Source organism: Glossina fuscipes, unplaced genomic scaffold (genome assembly GCF_014805625.2).
Source record: "Glossina fuscipes isolate IAEA_lab_2018 unplaced genomic scaffold, Yale_Gfus_2 28, whole genome shotgun sequence".
NCBI lineage: Eukaryota > Metazoa > Arthropoda > Insecta > Diptera > Glossinidae > Glossina > Glossina fuscipes.
Window position 1 is genome coordinate 2,141,903 of NW_023998423.1, and position 15,948 is coordinate 2,157,850.

General features: G+C 33.7%; 1 protein-coding gene across 14 annotated transcripts in view; it reads left to right on the forward strand.

The window, feature by feature from the left end:
* Nucleotides 1-13,909, forward strand: part of LOC119636180 (aldehyde dehydrogenase family 3 member B1) — a 33,386-nt gene extending 19,477 nt beyond the window's left edge. For 4 of the 14 annotated variants that reach the window (XM_038031385.1, XM_038031377.1, XM_038031392.1 and 1 more), the window contains 8 exons: nucleotides 1,615-1,649; nucleotides 1,868-1,926; nucleotides 6,713-7,115; nucleotides 7,179-7,573; nucleotides 7,916-8,113; nucleotides 9,749-9,864; nucleotides 12,874-13,009; nucleotides 13,077-13,286. In XM_038031385.1, coding sequence (XP_037887313.1) covers nucleotides 1,615-1,649; nucleotides 1,868-1,926; nucleotides 6,713-7,115; nucleotides 7,179-7,573; nucleotides 7,916-8,113; nucleotides 9,749-9,864; nucleotides 12,874-13,009; nucleotides 13,077-13,281 — 1,547 coding nt within the window. In that variant the 3' untranslated portion in view covers nucleotides 13,282-13,286. The other 10 variants (XM_038031386.1, XM_038031388.1, XM_038031389.1 and 7 more) reach the window with 8 other exon arrangements.
* The last annotated feature ends 2,039 nt before the right edge of the window (nucleotides 13,910-15,948 follow it).

Genomic DNA, 15,948 nt, shown 5'->3' on the forward strand with positions numbered 1-15,948 from the left:
CCAATTTTGCGACCAGAGGAATATGTATAATACACATTGCACAGACGAACAGTCGGACATATATATTGCCAGTAGAAAAAAAAGACAAACAAGAAATGAAAGTTTGTATTTATTTGTGTTAGGAGGTAAGATATTAATGATCTAATTCTATGTTAAAAAATTTGCCACTTATGTTGAACCGGTCAGAAGTGAAAAAAATGAATTTTGTAACTGAAATGGCAGACGAGTGCTAGCAAAAGTAATTTGCTATATTAAAATTTATTATTATATATTTCATATCGTTCCATCAATGTTATTTAAAAAAAAATTCTTCGATGACAAGTAAAAGAGTATAGCCGTTTAGGACCAAACTTGTTTACTCAAAAACGGGGAGCTTACTTCGGTATTGGATATAAAATTAAACTGCTTAGCTTTTCAAATGACAAAATGAAGTTGTAGTGGTGCTTGCATAAAGGTACAACATCAAAATACCATCTACAAACGGCGCACTTGCATGAGTTGTGATCAAAATATCTACACATCTTACAAACGACCTAAGTGTCAATAAATGCGCGTTTCTGTGGAGGATACAAGCATAGCGTACAATTATGTATATAGTAATTATGTTTACATTAAATTATTAATTATTAATTTGTTTCCTTTCATGAATTACGGCTCCCGTTATCAAGAGTCAACCTTATGTTGCATCTCCACACAAAAAAAATAATATAAATTTTAATAAATTATTAAAACATACCTATCGGTATGTTCATGTCCAACAGCGGTATTTAAGTATTTAATATAAATGTAAAAAAATAAAGTTCAGTTACTCTCAATCTGACCAAATTCAAGCAGGCTCTCAATGCAACCAAATTCAATTACTCTCAATCTGTATTAGTATTAGTTAGAGTATTTAGTTTTAGTTTAGAGCTTTTTTTGTGTCTGCTTCTGATGAAATTCAATGAAATTGGTCTACGTAGGAGAGCTGGCAAATAAAAAAGGCAGACACAAAGTATAGCTTATAAACTATCTACGGCATGTATTTGTATACCTTACGAAAACGAAAGTAAACCTACGCTCTTTTGTTGAATAAAAATACACAGAACTGGATTTTTTCAAATAAATTTCAGTATATTTTCAACTTACTTTACTAATTTATCAATTCAAAGCGTTTGTTTACACTGGAGAACTCTATGAATATCTTCTCTTTCCTGCTCTTTCTCGCTCTTTGTCACATTACTTTCACTCTCGGTTATGAGAGCCCTCGTCTTCTTGCTCTCTCTCCCACTCTCTCTCTCTGGAATAAACCGCAACCACAGCTGATATCATTTTTTTTCAAGCAGATTTTTTCAGTCAGATATTGTTTGTGTTTTTACGTGTTACTTACTCGACTTACTTGTAATTGCGAAAAAGTTAATTGTTTTCGATAAATTGTTTGCTTTTTTTTCCTTACGGCTAACTGTATTTCAATCATACATTCAGATCCAAACAGAATTTAACCATCGAACGTTGTGTATTTTCAAACTAATGAACAAATCAATTATTGCTAAAAATAAATAAAAAAGTATAACAGCATTTGTTGTGCATGAAAAGTGGCTAAAAGTGAAACACATTTTGTTTTAAATATTTTTGCAGATACTCCAGCAGATAATATGGCAAATTACGATGATGTGAGTAGCACGGGAGAGATTTGGAAATTTCGTAACATTTGCGTCTTTTTTTATAAGCAATTAATTGTAATTTTTTATGATTGCATAGTGATAGTACTCTTTTTCGTTTTTTTTTTCTTCCTTTCTGTGTGCTTATTTTTATGTAAATACCATTTCGTAACCTGGGTTAACTTTACCAACCAACAAAAACAATAAACATAATAATTGTTTATATGCAGTTGTTGCACAGATGCCGCACAGCTTTTGCGAGTGGAAAAACAAGAGATGTCAGTTTCAGGTAAGTTTATTGCAACAAAACCAACGCATACACGCAAATATGCACAAATGGCTTTGCTTAATAAGAGAAATGAAAACTGGAAGAAGACATGTTTAAAAAAGTTTTCATCGGAAAAAGCTTGTAATATTAAAAGAAGTTGCAATTTTTTGTCCCACTGTTTACAACATCAATTAACTCGAAAACATATTTGCGATAAACACGCAAGTATATATTACATTAGAAATAATTTAGAGTTGCCATTAATTGCGAAAGAAAATTTCAAAAAGAAAAACTTTATATAACGGTTTATATTGAAATGTAGTAAAGCAGGGTTGCTACAAAGTTATCAGTATTCTTTCTACGATATGACCAGTCACTCAGAGAATGTAGTCTGAATTTGGTAACAATTGAGAAGGATTGAAAGAGCGAGTCTGAATTTGGTGACAACCTATTGTATTGAAAAAGCGAATCGCCTATTCGCGTAATACGTGGACGGTGAGAAAGAAATGAGAAAAGAGATAGGGGAGCGGTCGCAACCTAGGGGTGCGGGTAAGTGCCCAACTGAGCACTCACTATAACAATCACCAAAGTAAACTCTACTTCATAGAGATTTGAACTCCCGAATTGAGGCATGATAGTAGTCTTGCCTAGTCGGTTACTCACGCGGATAACAAAAAGGGCCAGATTAATAGCCGTTTTGGTTATTCTTCACTTCTTTTTCTCTTATTAAGCGGCACAATACCGCGCCGCAAACATTGAAAAGTTTTTGTTACAAATACGGTCCTTACGTATTAGTCTTATTTTCAAAACTCAGATTTTTTAGAATATTTCCCAACAACATTGGAGCAACATTCTTCTTTCTTAATTTATTTATGAAATGTTAGCTCACGTACTGAAATGAAGTTTCTAAGTGATGATACAAAAACCGTTTTTCAAGCAAACTCTTCTTTGGCATCTTATCACCGTACCGTACCTTGAAGCAAACATGGTTAAGATATGGTTTTTATATGGCCGACCTTTGTGTCTACCTTTAATTTGTAAAAAAAAAATTGTGCCGATTTTGGTGAAATATTACTAGTATTTCTTTAGAAATCGTTTGCATAATCCGTTCTAGTGACAAAGAATTAAAAATTCGCATGTGTTTCACGAGAAAATCTTTCAAGGAAATATTGATCTTTCAGCAAATCAGATTTTTAAAAGTCGATCACAGCATCCGCTCAAGCGAAAAACTTGGAAAATTCGCATGTGTTTCACGAAAGTATCTTGCCTCTAAGTTACAATTCAAATTTGAAATCAATCGCTTGCCAAGACAGTTAGCTCGAAAAATATATAAAGAAAATTACTAAAGTCTTATGTGCAGCTTTAGTTTTAAGTAACCGAGTAATAGTTTTAAATATCGAATCTTTAAGTCAAGCAAAAGTAGAGACCCGTCATAACACCGTTTGGATATGATTCACGAATATTTAAGAGACAGTTGAAGATAAAAAAAAAGAAGAAAATTACTCAGTAGCATTGTACCTTAAGGTCGCTTTACTTTCGGCGGTGTCATTTACTTTCGCTTATTGTGCCACTTTCAAGAATTTTTCATGTATTGTGCCACTTTCGAGAATGAGCGCATATTCGTTCTCAATAATTTAACAGGTTTTGTAAAAAAGCCAACCACCTGAGAGAATAAGCGTATATTCTCAATAATTTGTATACAAATTCCAAACAACTGAGAATGTTTGAATAAATTTGTTTAATCAGAAAATAATCCTACAGGTGTCTTGATTATGAGGCTTGTGTGTTTAAGATGTTGGGAAAATGGAACTTTCCATAACCAAAATCATAACCAAAACATTACATATAAAAACGTTTATAAACATTTTTAAACATGAACCGAACTTGCAGAGTGGTTTCATATTCCTTGTAGAAACCGCAATACAAAGTTCGCCCTACGTAAAAAACTGGACACCTGTATCTTTATTTAGTTTTGTAAGGGACTTTATTACACACAGATTTCATTAATGATTATTAAATGCCAACTGTAAAAGAAGTTCGTTTTGAAAGGTTTTCTTAATATTATCGAGTTCGGAAAACTGAGAAAATGTAAACGACGAGTTTGTTATTTTTGCCTTCATCTGAGTTTTCTTCAGCCGCATTAATATTCTTTAGTTAGAGGTGCACGAAGGATGGCAAAGCCCTGTCTAAGTTTTGATAGACGAAAAGGTTCAGTTAGACTAAAGCAAGCCTAACTTGAAATTAAAATGAAACGAATAATTTAATAGGAGAAGGACTTGAAGAGTAGAATGCATCAATTCTGAACTAAATATCGCTGACGTCACGTTGATAAGCGTATGTAAAAGATTCGGCTGCGGCGGAATATAGTTTTCTTGTTTAATTATAATTAATAATATTAACTTAATAAGAGTAATTAAATTGAAAATTTAAATATTCATTTACCGATTCCGCCTGCGACACTGCCATAACAACTTTAGTTGTTAACTTTATTTGTTAATGTCTACGCATGCGGATTAACATCAATCAATGCGAAATATTTAATTATTCAGACCAATGTTTATTAAGTGTGCTTCCCCTTCAACACCGTTTTCGTTGACTACCACAATATGACAACGCATAATGTATGACATTGTGGTTAAAATATGATCTAGTTTTAAAAGCTTCATCCCAATAAGCAGAGGGGTTTCAAAGGCTACCTTAATAATAGTAATAATAAAGCCATAAGTTATGTTACATAGAAAAGAAGCGAACACAAGCCACTCCATACAATGAAATGTTATCAAGCTTTATCAATCCAGGTTACCAATCGCGCGTTCATAGCGCGTTCACAAATTCACAATGTAACCATGAAAAGATAAATCCCTAAAGTTTATAAATGTCATAAACAGCTTAGTAATTATTATTGCTTACTTATTACACACATATATACTGCAATTAACCTTTTACCTGAAAGGAATTTGAAGTGTATTTCATGAAAGAGTAACACATGAAACGTAGAAACTGTTGTTTTACGTGACTTACAAATATATTACATAAATTATAAAGCAACGTTAGTAAGGGCGATTAATTAATAAACCTCAGTTTATATTCAGTTGATACATGTATAGTAAGAAATTAAATATTATAGGCAACGTTGCACATAGTTTGCAAATTGCAAAACAAAATTAAATGAATTAATGATACATATATAAGATAATAATGATACATATATTGGGCGGCCCAGAATATACCCAATTTGTGAATTTGCTGCCATTTGCGCGGTAAAGTGCTGGCAAGTCAAAAAAAAAAAGTTTGAGAGTTGCCTGTTTAGGGTTACTAAAAGCCTGGAGTCCTGCACGAGACACAATTTTGTGTTGGACGCATCATTGGGCCTTACTTCTTCGAAACTGAGGCTGTTCAAGCAATGATGACGATATGGATGCGAGCGACGTGACGGTGTCATATGCCATCTCGTGAAAAATTTCAATTACTGCATGAGGTATTCCCTGATCGTGTACTCTCTCGTTCCGGTGATCTGTATCATGGAGGTGGCGGCCAGTTGCCCGGTGTGCTATGCTACCTTACGTGCATTACGATTCAGTAAAAAAATCACATCAATTCCGGGACATCCTATATATTGGCCAATTAGAAGTTCACGTTTTAGCTCTTCCAGGATTTCGAATAATTTCGCATATGAAACGTTAAGAATAATTTCTCCTATATTAGCAATTGGCTTATTATTAATAATTATTGCGGTTCGAAGTATATAAGCCTTTAAAATTAGTTAAATATCGTAATTTAAATGGAGCGGTGTGTGGATCTAAGACGAGTTATTTCTGTAACTTCAAATTATATAAGGAAAAGGCAGCAATCTGCAGAATACTATAACTGGAATATTGGCATCATCTTTCAACTTGTGGTATAATATTTCAGAATCTATGGTACCGTCGAAATAGGCAGTACACCATTTGTCACACTAAAACAAATTAAGCTGAACGTGAATGAATGTGTATAAGATAAGAAAGTCACGATGATTTCAACAGGCCACCAAGTTTTTAGTTATTTCGAATCTTCCCCCGGTACCAGAGAAACTTTCAATGCAAGCATCAGCGGCAGGTGACACGCTTAAATTCTTTAATGACTGGAAGCTGACTTCATTTTTGAAAGCGTAAATGTCGCTCGTTGCTATCGCTAGTCAAGTTTACAGCAATCATTGAGCACTATAACCATGCAAATTGGATCTGGACTTAATAATTTTGGCTCAGTTCGTGCAGCAGGTAAAGACCGCTAATGCTTCCGTACATGTCGGCAAAGTGTTCGTTGCTCATGTAGGGCGTAGCTTAGCTTGATAACTAACTCCAAGGGCATAACAGCCACAAAATTTCGTGTTTGAGATAAGTCTGAGCTGTCAAGTGTTTGCATAGGCCTTTGCCTTTCCTAATGGCAATGATTAATAATCATGTGATTAAATTAATGATTAAAATTGAAAGAAAATTTGTTTTCATTTCTTTACCCAAAAAAACTTGCAGAACGTCTCGTCCATGCTTTCAATTAGAAACTTATGCATATCCACGAGTGCTTTACGTGCTCAATGAAATGAAGCCTATATAGATTAAATATTTTACCATAATTAACGATTTTGACATTGGCCTTCGTTTACCATAATAATTTGTAAGCAATAAATAGTTGTGTGTGGGCATATATTTGCGAACATACAATCAAACTGCGTACGTACGTCGTATTAATTTTTGATGTTACAGCGAAACTTTGTATCACTTATTTTTAACAAAATTATGAATTGTGTTTTTAAATGCCTTCCTTTCATTAGGAAACGTCAACTAAAGAATCTACTGCGGATGTATGAAGAAAATGAAACTGAGATGATAAATGCCTTGGATGCCGATTTGCGGCGTCCTAAACAAGAAAGCCTTGTGGTCGAAACGGAATTTATGAAAAATGATGTACTAAACATTATTTATAATATCGATGATTGGGTTAAGCCGGAGAAACCGCCCAAAGCGTTAGCCAATGCTTTAGACAATTTAGAAATCTATCACGATCCGTATGGAGTAGTTTTAGTAATTGGCGCTTGGAATTATCCGTTACAATTGCTATTGGTACCAGTTGCGGCTGCTATAGCAGCCGGTAATTGTGTGATTTTAAAGCCCAGTGAATTAGCAGCGAATTGCGCGAAATTTGTACAAGAAACCATACCAAAGTATTTGGATAATGTGAGTTTTAACGCATTGTTGTGCTCGAATGTAGTCGCATAAATGTCTTTATAAACTTTTAAGGAATGTTATCCTGTGGTATGTGGCGGTCATGAGGAAACTGCTGAATTGTTAAAGCAACGTTTTGATTATATATTCTTCACTGGGTCCACAAGAGTAGGAAAAATTGTTCATGCTGCCGCTAATAAATATTTAACGCCCATTACACTGGAATTGGGAGGCAAGAGCCCCTGTTATATTGATAGATCAGTGGAATTGCGGACGGCTGTTAAACGCATACTCTGGGGCAAATTAATTAATTGCGGTCAAACGTGCATAGCTCCTGATTATGTTTTGTGTTCCAAAGAAATAGAGAAGAAATTTGTAGCGGAAGCAAAAGACATCCTCAAAGAGTGGTATGGTGATAATATTAGAGATAGCCCTGATCTTAGCCGTATTATTAATAAAAATCATTTCGAGTAAGTAAACAATTAAGAGCACTATAGTGGGAAACTGTCCACAATTAAACACCTTACGCCACTTTGCTTAGTACAGTTATTGTGTTATATGGAAAATGATAAAAACAAAGTTTCGATTCGAATCGATTTCCAAAGAGTTCATCCTTGCGCCAAACACATGTAGATGCATCAAATCTCACAAGACGGATAGACGGACTGACTGGTAGACAAGATTAGGTCTGCTCAAAAAGTGATTAATATGAACTTAACACGATCTGTACCACAAGTGGTGTAAAGTGTAAATAAATAATTCGAGAATTTTATATTTTACAAGAATTTCATAACAACAACGTTTCCTTTTAGACGCTTGCTATGCTACATGAAGCGTGGTAAAGTAGCTATTGGCGGCAGTTATACTCCGGCTGAGCGTTTCATTGAGCCTACCATCATTGTTGATGTTAAACCAGACGATCCGGTTATGCAAGAAGAAATATTTGGACCAATTTTGCCCATTTTAAATGTAGAAAGTGCCTACGAAGCTATCAAATTTATCAATGGCAGGTACGTTGGCACATTTCTTTACAAACAATACAGGAAAAAAAGGGCTCATTACATTTGAGAGTTTAGGCAAAAGCATTTCATGTTTGATATAAATATCTTATTATGATGTCATCTTCAAAAAAAGGGAAAACATGTCCAAAACATAGACATCTATCGCATCTGTTTTGATGGTCGCCATTTCAATTCATGATTCAAGCAAATTCGTGTTGCCTAAAAACTTCATTAAGATTAAGAATTGAAAAATTCATGTTACATTGTTCTAAAACAGTAGGGTTTCTTTGAGAATTTTGAAAAAATCTGACCTAGCAGAGTGTGAAATTCATTCAGTTGTTTGTTGACAGTTCAAAAATTTTATAATTTGGAGGAACCAATATATTCACCTGTCCGTGCGAACACGGAATTATTAGACTATTTATTACATGTTCATTAATACAGAGACATTTTGGGGAAAAATTATATACAAATGATTATGGTAACAGGTAAAGACTGCAATGCGAAAAGTTTTTGGAGTCGCGAAGGTGCTGAGAGTCCAAAATGTAAAAGAAACGAAAAACGCAATCAGGAATATCCACCGTTCAATACAAGTAGGCTAAGAGTAGGCTATTTTCAAGTGCGGATACATCGGCTGTATAATGGGGACTATGGTTACCAGGATACAGTTATTTCAAAATCGATTTACTAGCGGATTTTGACTGATTAAGTCAAGATATTTTGTTTTTCAAAGATACTTTACGTTCTTTTACGGGGATTCGTCTTGTTCATATTGGGCAGTAATTGTGGTAAGTTCAGTATAATGGTGATTGATTGTAACTTTGAAATATACGGACGAAGTTTCCATTCTCCATTACGTGTCCTACGGCTAAGAAATATGTCCGTACGTGGATACGATGTCAAGATACGAATAGTTCGAGAGAACCCAACTAAAAGTCTTTTGCTGATTTATATTACACTTATAGAGTTGTTTTATGGGAAGTCTTTCCCAAAGAAGAAAAAATTAATAGTCAGAGGATCAATCTAGGCACAAAGGCGTCTACACTTCCTAAAATTATCCTCTCACTTTATTCAACCGTTTCTTTGGAGTACACATATGTTTTCCTTTACAACAAACATGACACGTTATTAATATGGTCCTATTAGCTGGTATCTGGGTGTACAAGATTTTCGTTCGTATATATATTTTTTTTTATTTGTATTGGTCAAACATTTTATCTATCATAATCATAATAAATGTTAAATATCATCCCATATCTCATATACATAGAGAAAGTCCTTTAGTGGCGTACATTTTCACCATGGAAACTGAAGTACAAAATTTATTCAAAAACGGTACTCGTTCCGGAGGTATTTTATTGAACGATACCATAATGCATTATGCTGGTAAGAAAAGAAATCAATCATACTATCTTACTGATATGTGGGCTAACGGACCGGGTGCAGGCGATAAATCGATATTGAAAATGATTTTCTAATCCTCTCATTAGAAGGTGAAGGCGTAATATTATAATTTCTGCTTTATATCTGGACTGGGAATTTTTCATAACAACTATAAATATATATATAAGAATGCATTTGCTTGTTGTATTAATCTATGTTTGTATATATTGTCTATTTTCCAATATAATTTTATGTGTTTAGGGAGAAACCGTTAGTGGTTTATGTCTTTTCCGATGTGCATAAGGTTTGTCAAGAATTTAAAGTTAACGTATCTTGTGGCGGCTTTTCGTGCAATGAAACTTTATTACACTGTGCAGGTATATACATACATGTGAACATATATTTTAATATATATATATATATATATATATACATATACATATATAGTGAAATAATTAACACTTCTAAGTGTCTTATGTCGCTTAACATGAAGCAAATGTGTGTTTCTATGTGCTTATCACTGCATTTGAGTTTTGCAGAGAAGTAGGAAAAAGATAGGCGTTTTTTGTTTTTATGTTCTGTTTTCAATAATTTCTTTAATTAAATTATAAAAAGCGAAAAAAGATGAACAAAGAATCGTTGCTTTCCACAGAGAAAAACCTTTGGCCTTGTATGTCATGAGTAATTCGAACGAAACTGTTAAATTATTCCAAACCAAAACATTCAGTGGTGGTTTTTGCAGCAACGATTTGCTTACACATTATGCAGGTACACATAACATATATGAAAAAAAAATATGATTAAGTTTTTTAAGAAAAATGTAATAAACTACTGTTCGTTTTTTTATACGCACTACTGTAGAATGAATTAAGCTACACAGGCAAAAAACACCCATTGTAAGATATCGTATAATGCATATGTCAACAATGATTGGAGTAGGTTCCTACGCTCGATCGGTGCTATGAGTCCACAAATCCTAACGAAAATTAATCAACAAACAATTAAAAAAAAAAAGAAGTAAAGAACTTATATTCGACTTGAGCCGCATCTCGCGTGCCCACCACCACTAAAATCATTGGCGCCCCAAGCTTTTATCTGTTTATTTGTTGTCATAAAAAAGTGAACAGAATAAAATTTATTCTTTACCTTTTACTTCACTAAAAGGTCTTGTTAAGAAAAATTAATCTACGACGTCGTGATGTCCACAATAATTAATTTAGAATTAACAAACTTACCTTGTCGCCTTCAACCCTCCAACTGCTTTTATTTGCTACCCATATCGCTGGTATTGCAACAAATCGTTATTTCAGAAGTAACGCATTTTTAAGCAGATCAAATATCTTCTTTTGAGGAATGTAATGTGCAAAAGAAGTTTTTCGCAAAGTAAATGAGGACAATTTCAGCCATCTATCTTCTACAATTTGTGATTAATGAGTTAAAAAAGCCCACAAAATTTTATTTGGAAAAATTGAGTTGCGGTCAGTTTGCGCTTCATTGCGAGCTTCTGGTCCGGCCAGTTTAGTCCATTTTCAATATTAACATGCGTGCAAAAACTTCCAATGTTTAAAGTCGATAACTTCAGTTTTGCGACCAGGGAAGTGGCAAGAACACACTCTACGCCGACACACACTCTGCGGACAGACACGACTTAATCAATTCAGAAATTCATGTTGGTCAAGAATATATACACTTTACAGGATCTCCGAAACTTCCTTTTGGGTGTTCCAAATATTTTGACAAACTGAGTTTACCGGCATCTTTGAAAAGTGGGGTGGTGTAAGAACGAAAAGCTCAGTATATTGTGCCAATCAAAAATTCCAGCAAATAACTTTGTGTAATGGTTTTTTTATTAATTTACGGCGTATCGCGTAGTATGTAAGAAAAAAAAAAGGGGCGCGATTGCAATTTCGATTTTGTTAATTCTATAACCTTGTTTTTACTCATGCACTGAAACTCTTCCCACCTCGATCGTCTGTGTCTGTTCATGTAATCTTGTGTTCAGCCTACAAGTCACAGGTTTTGCTATACTTTGGAGAAATTTGATGCAAGGATGAGTGCGATTCGCCCCTTTTTCGATTTCTTCCCATATAACGTGGCATTTTGAAAACTATTAGGCGAAGTGGGATAGAGCATTTAATTAATTAAAATTTAATGGTTGGCCATTGTCCGCTATAATGTTTTGACTTGTTTGCATTATAGTACATGATCTCCTTGAATTGTACATCTAGGATAATATATAAAATCAAGATCCTCTCCTATTGCTCGTAAAATAAAGTTTGTGCTTCTATTTGCTCGCAGCATATGCTAGAGGAGATGTGCTTAATGCTTCCTATATAAAAACAAGCTATTAAAATATGAGAAGCCATAGCCATATTAGCCCGAGAAGTTATTAAAGTATTTGCTTAATTATCCGCAACTTACCTTTACTGTTGATTATTATTGTTATTCTTCTTTTTCTTTTTAATTAGCAAGTTGTTTTATTAATAATTACTCCGCATTTTTTGATTTAATTTATATATATATATATATGTCTTTTTTTTTTCAATTAAATACTTTATCTAAACTTGTTTTATTTTTATACCTTTAAATGCATATGTATATATAAACTAATATTTATAATGCACACACACATGACAATGCTAATGCTATCGTAATATACGTTAAGCTGACATAATATTTTTCACATTTGAATGAGCTGACTCTAATTTATATTATTTCCTGGTGCATTTCTCTCTACCTTGCGCTGATCAAAGTGCAGCTGTACTTTTTAAGAAATATTACTAAAATCGCGCGTACACAAGCGTCCTTTAATAAGTTACAATGATTGCTTCTGCTGCTCAATGAAGTTTGCTACATATGCAGGCAGATTTGCTATAGATAGGTTTCTTTTCCATAAAGGGCTTACTTCGGCCCTTTACGATGGCACAAGTATGCTCGTATCCGAATACAGTTTCTTTCTATCTATCAAAATTAAATTGAAGGTATTTTTCTAACTTAAGATGACCTCCTTGCAATTCCTTATTCCATGAATATATACCGCCCAAGCGTATTACTTAAACTCAAACTACTCCTTCCTTTCATTCCTTTCTGATCCATCAATGAAACTTATGACTTAGGTCCAATTGTAACTAGATTATAAGATTTCCGAGTCTTTTCTTGAAATGACGGGTCACCACTTTTAAGGATGTCTGCTTTTTAAGCAAGAAGATACGGCTCATTTTTGATATGGATCTATGAAATCAGCTGAAGTCGTATGCAAATATATATGCAATAATTTTTGTGAAAAATATTAATTTATAAATTTTCTTTTAAACAAAAATAACTTTTTAACCATTTTTAGTTTTATTATTCATACTGTTTCTCTTATCATGATAAATATTTTTTAGCTGACACCTTACCATTCGGAGGTGTCGGCCTTAGCGGAATGGGCTATTATCACGGCAAGTACGGCTTTGATACTTTTGTACATAAGAAATCGTGTTTGGGAAAAAATCTTCATCCGCTTGGCGAGCGTTTGGCTTCGTAAGTGTTGTTGCGTTTAAATTCTTACATAAATATCTACTAAATAATATTTAATTTTATTTTATAGAGGACGTTATCCACCATATTCAGATCGAAAGACTAATTTCTTGAATTTTCTATTACGGAAACGACGTCCTCTGCCAAAGTTGTATTTTTCACATCTTTTGGTCTTTGGTCTGGGTATTGGCTTAACAATTTTATTCAATAACTACATGCAGGTAATTAAACGACCCGTTGCACGTACAACTCATGAAAAACTCATTCAACTTTGAACACATTAAAGGGTAAATTATTATCACGTTAATAAATTGAAAAAGGAAAAAAAACAGAAACTTAAGCAAAACAATATACAGGGTTTGCATTGAAAAAAAAAAGACCATAATATTTGTGTGCTGTTATGCGGGGGACCTCACAAAGAGAAATTCATCATTTTACCAACCTTTAAAAGACGGAATACGCAACTGCACCTTCTGGATATTACACGCATTTATACGTTTCCTTTTGTGGGCAAGTTCCCGAAAACATATTCCAAAATTTATATAAGCATTAAAGATATTCGGTGTATTGTGAAGTGATTTAGTATAACATTTCCTTATTGTGGATTGCTTTTAGTATTCTTCCTCTCCAATGTACACTCAATAAGAATCATCCTTAGCTCTGCTGTGTGTAAATTCCCGTTATCATTTAAAAACACTTGCATATATATTAAATACCTGTTCTTGTATTTAAATACCTAAAAGCGTGCACATGTATTACAAAAGAAGAAAAAAACATATTTACTTTTTGTTATGTTTATACAAAGTTTTTAATTTTTTTTTCAGGATGAGAAGAAATAAGTCATATAAAATTGCAGTTAAATAATGGTGAAAAAACATTGTTTTTATATTATTTCAATGGAAAATTTTTGTTTTCGTTTATGTAATGAATTATGGTCTAATGTTAGTGAATACTTAAATTAATAAAGAAAAAGATTTCATATATAAATGTAATGCTGTGTAAAAGGTAACTGGAAGTGTTAGACAAATTATTCTTCAGAACGTATCTCATGGCTTTCAAAATATGCGCCATCGCTTGCAACACATCTTCGCCAGCGCTTAATCCAATCGTCCATACACTTTTCATAGGCTGATTGAGGCACGGCCATCATCTCTTTCAGCGAAACATCTTTCATATCGTCAATAGACTCAATGCTTGCCCCTCGAATTGGTAACTTTAGCTTCGGAAATAGGAAAAAGTCGAATGGAGTCATGTCAGGTGAATAAAGTGCCTGTTCAATTACGTTGGTTGAGTGTTTGGCTAAGAACTCTTGCACTATAAACGCTTTATGCCATGTCTCATTATCGTGATGCAATATCCAGGAATTGTTTTTCCATAAATTTGATCGTTTCTGTCTAATGTGCTCCCGCAAATGCTTCATAATGTCTAAATAGAATTCTTTGTTCATAGCTTCTCCCTCTGGAAGAAATTGAAAATGCACCACACCGTGGTAATCGAAAAAAACTGTCAACATAATCTTGAAGTTCGATCGACTTTGACGCATCTTTTTGGCTTTCGGCTCACCACCAAGATTCGCTTGCCTGTAGACCCATGTCGACCCGCCGGTTATAATGCGTTTCATGAATGTGGGGTCAGTGGACGTTCGAGAAAGCATATCTTCAGCCATCTGCTTTCGATAGTTTTTTTGAACAAAATCCAACTCTTTCGGAACAATTCGCATTATGATCCGTCTCAAGTCTAAATGATCGGTTAGAATGTTATGAACGGTCGCACAAGATATACTTAGTTCTGAAGAAAGCTCTCTCATACCAATACGTGGATTTTCAAGCAGTAAATCCTTCATCTTCTCGATGTTCTTTTCGTTTACTGCCTTTAAAACTTGGTCAGATGTAGGCAAATCAATTATCACTTCTCGGCCTTCTTTGATTGTTTTATACCATTCATATGCCTGTGTTTTCGATACACACGAATCGCGGTAGGCATTCTGCAGCAATTTCACCGATTCGGCACATGAAACATCATTTGAAACACAAAATTTTAAGCAAACTCTTTGCTCAAGTAATTTGTCCATTACACGTCTGATGGACGACAGGGCCTAAATTGACTTGAGCTCCTTTCGTTAATTATCGATGCAAGGAAACTGTTTGGAACAACTGTCGTATAGTTCAATACCTTTCAAACACTAAGGCCTAATACAAAATATGCTTCCATTCTTCGATTTAGCTATGCAGATCAGCAGTTTGTTACAATTTTCATTTAAAAAATTTTCCGATTTCATATAAACAAATTTCATGAAGTGCTCATGGTTTATAAAAAAAAGTACCATATGTTGAGAATAGAGAGCACAGAGTTGCTTTTAATAAATTGCAACGCTTCTCATTAAAATTTAGAGAAATTTGCGTTTGATTCTATTAGCGTGGGAAAAATGCGTTCGATTCTGATAGTGTGAGAAGTTTGCTTCGAATTCTGTTAAATTTTGGATATATCTACCAACCGACAGGGAAGAAATTGCGGCGACATTTTTCACATATGTTTTAAATTAATAATTTCCGGATAGTTTTTGCGCGGACTCCACTAAATTAAGTTAGACGCCTCTAGTTTTTAAAGTGAATAAATATTTCATTATAATGACAACATCTTTGAATGTTTTACGGTTCAAATTTAATAGAATCATATAAAAAAAATTTATTCGAATCTCTACTTTTTCAAAAACGGATATATGCGCTGTTAGGGCATATCTTTCTTAGAAAAATATTAGGCAAAAAATTGTTAAATCAAAAAAGATTCCTTATTAGTGCGTGGAAATTTAAATTTAGAAATGAACAAAAACATTGTATTCGGGAAAAGCTGATTATTCGCCTAATAACATTTTTCACTCTTTTTATCAATAAGATAACAAAAAATAATAAAATTTATGCAAAATAAAAATTAGGCATTGTTTT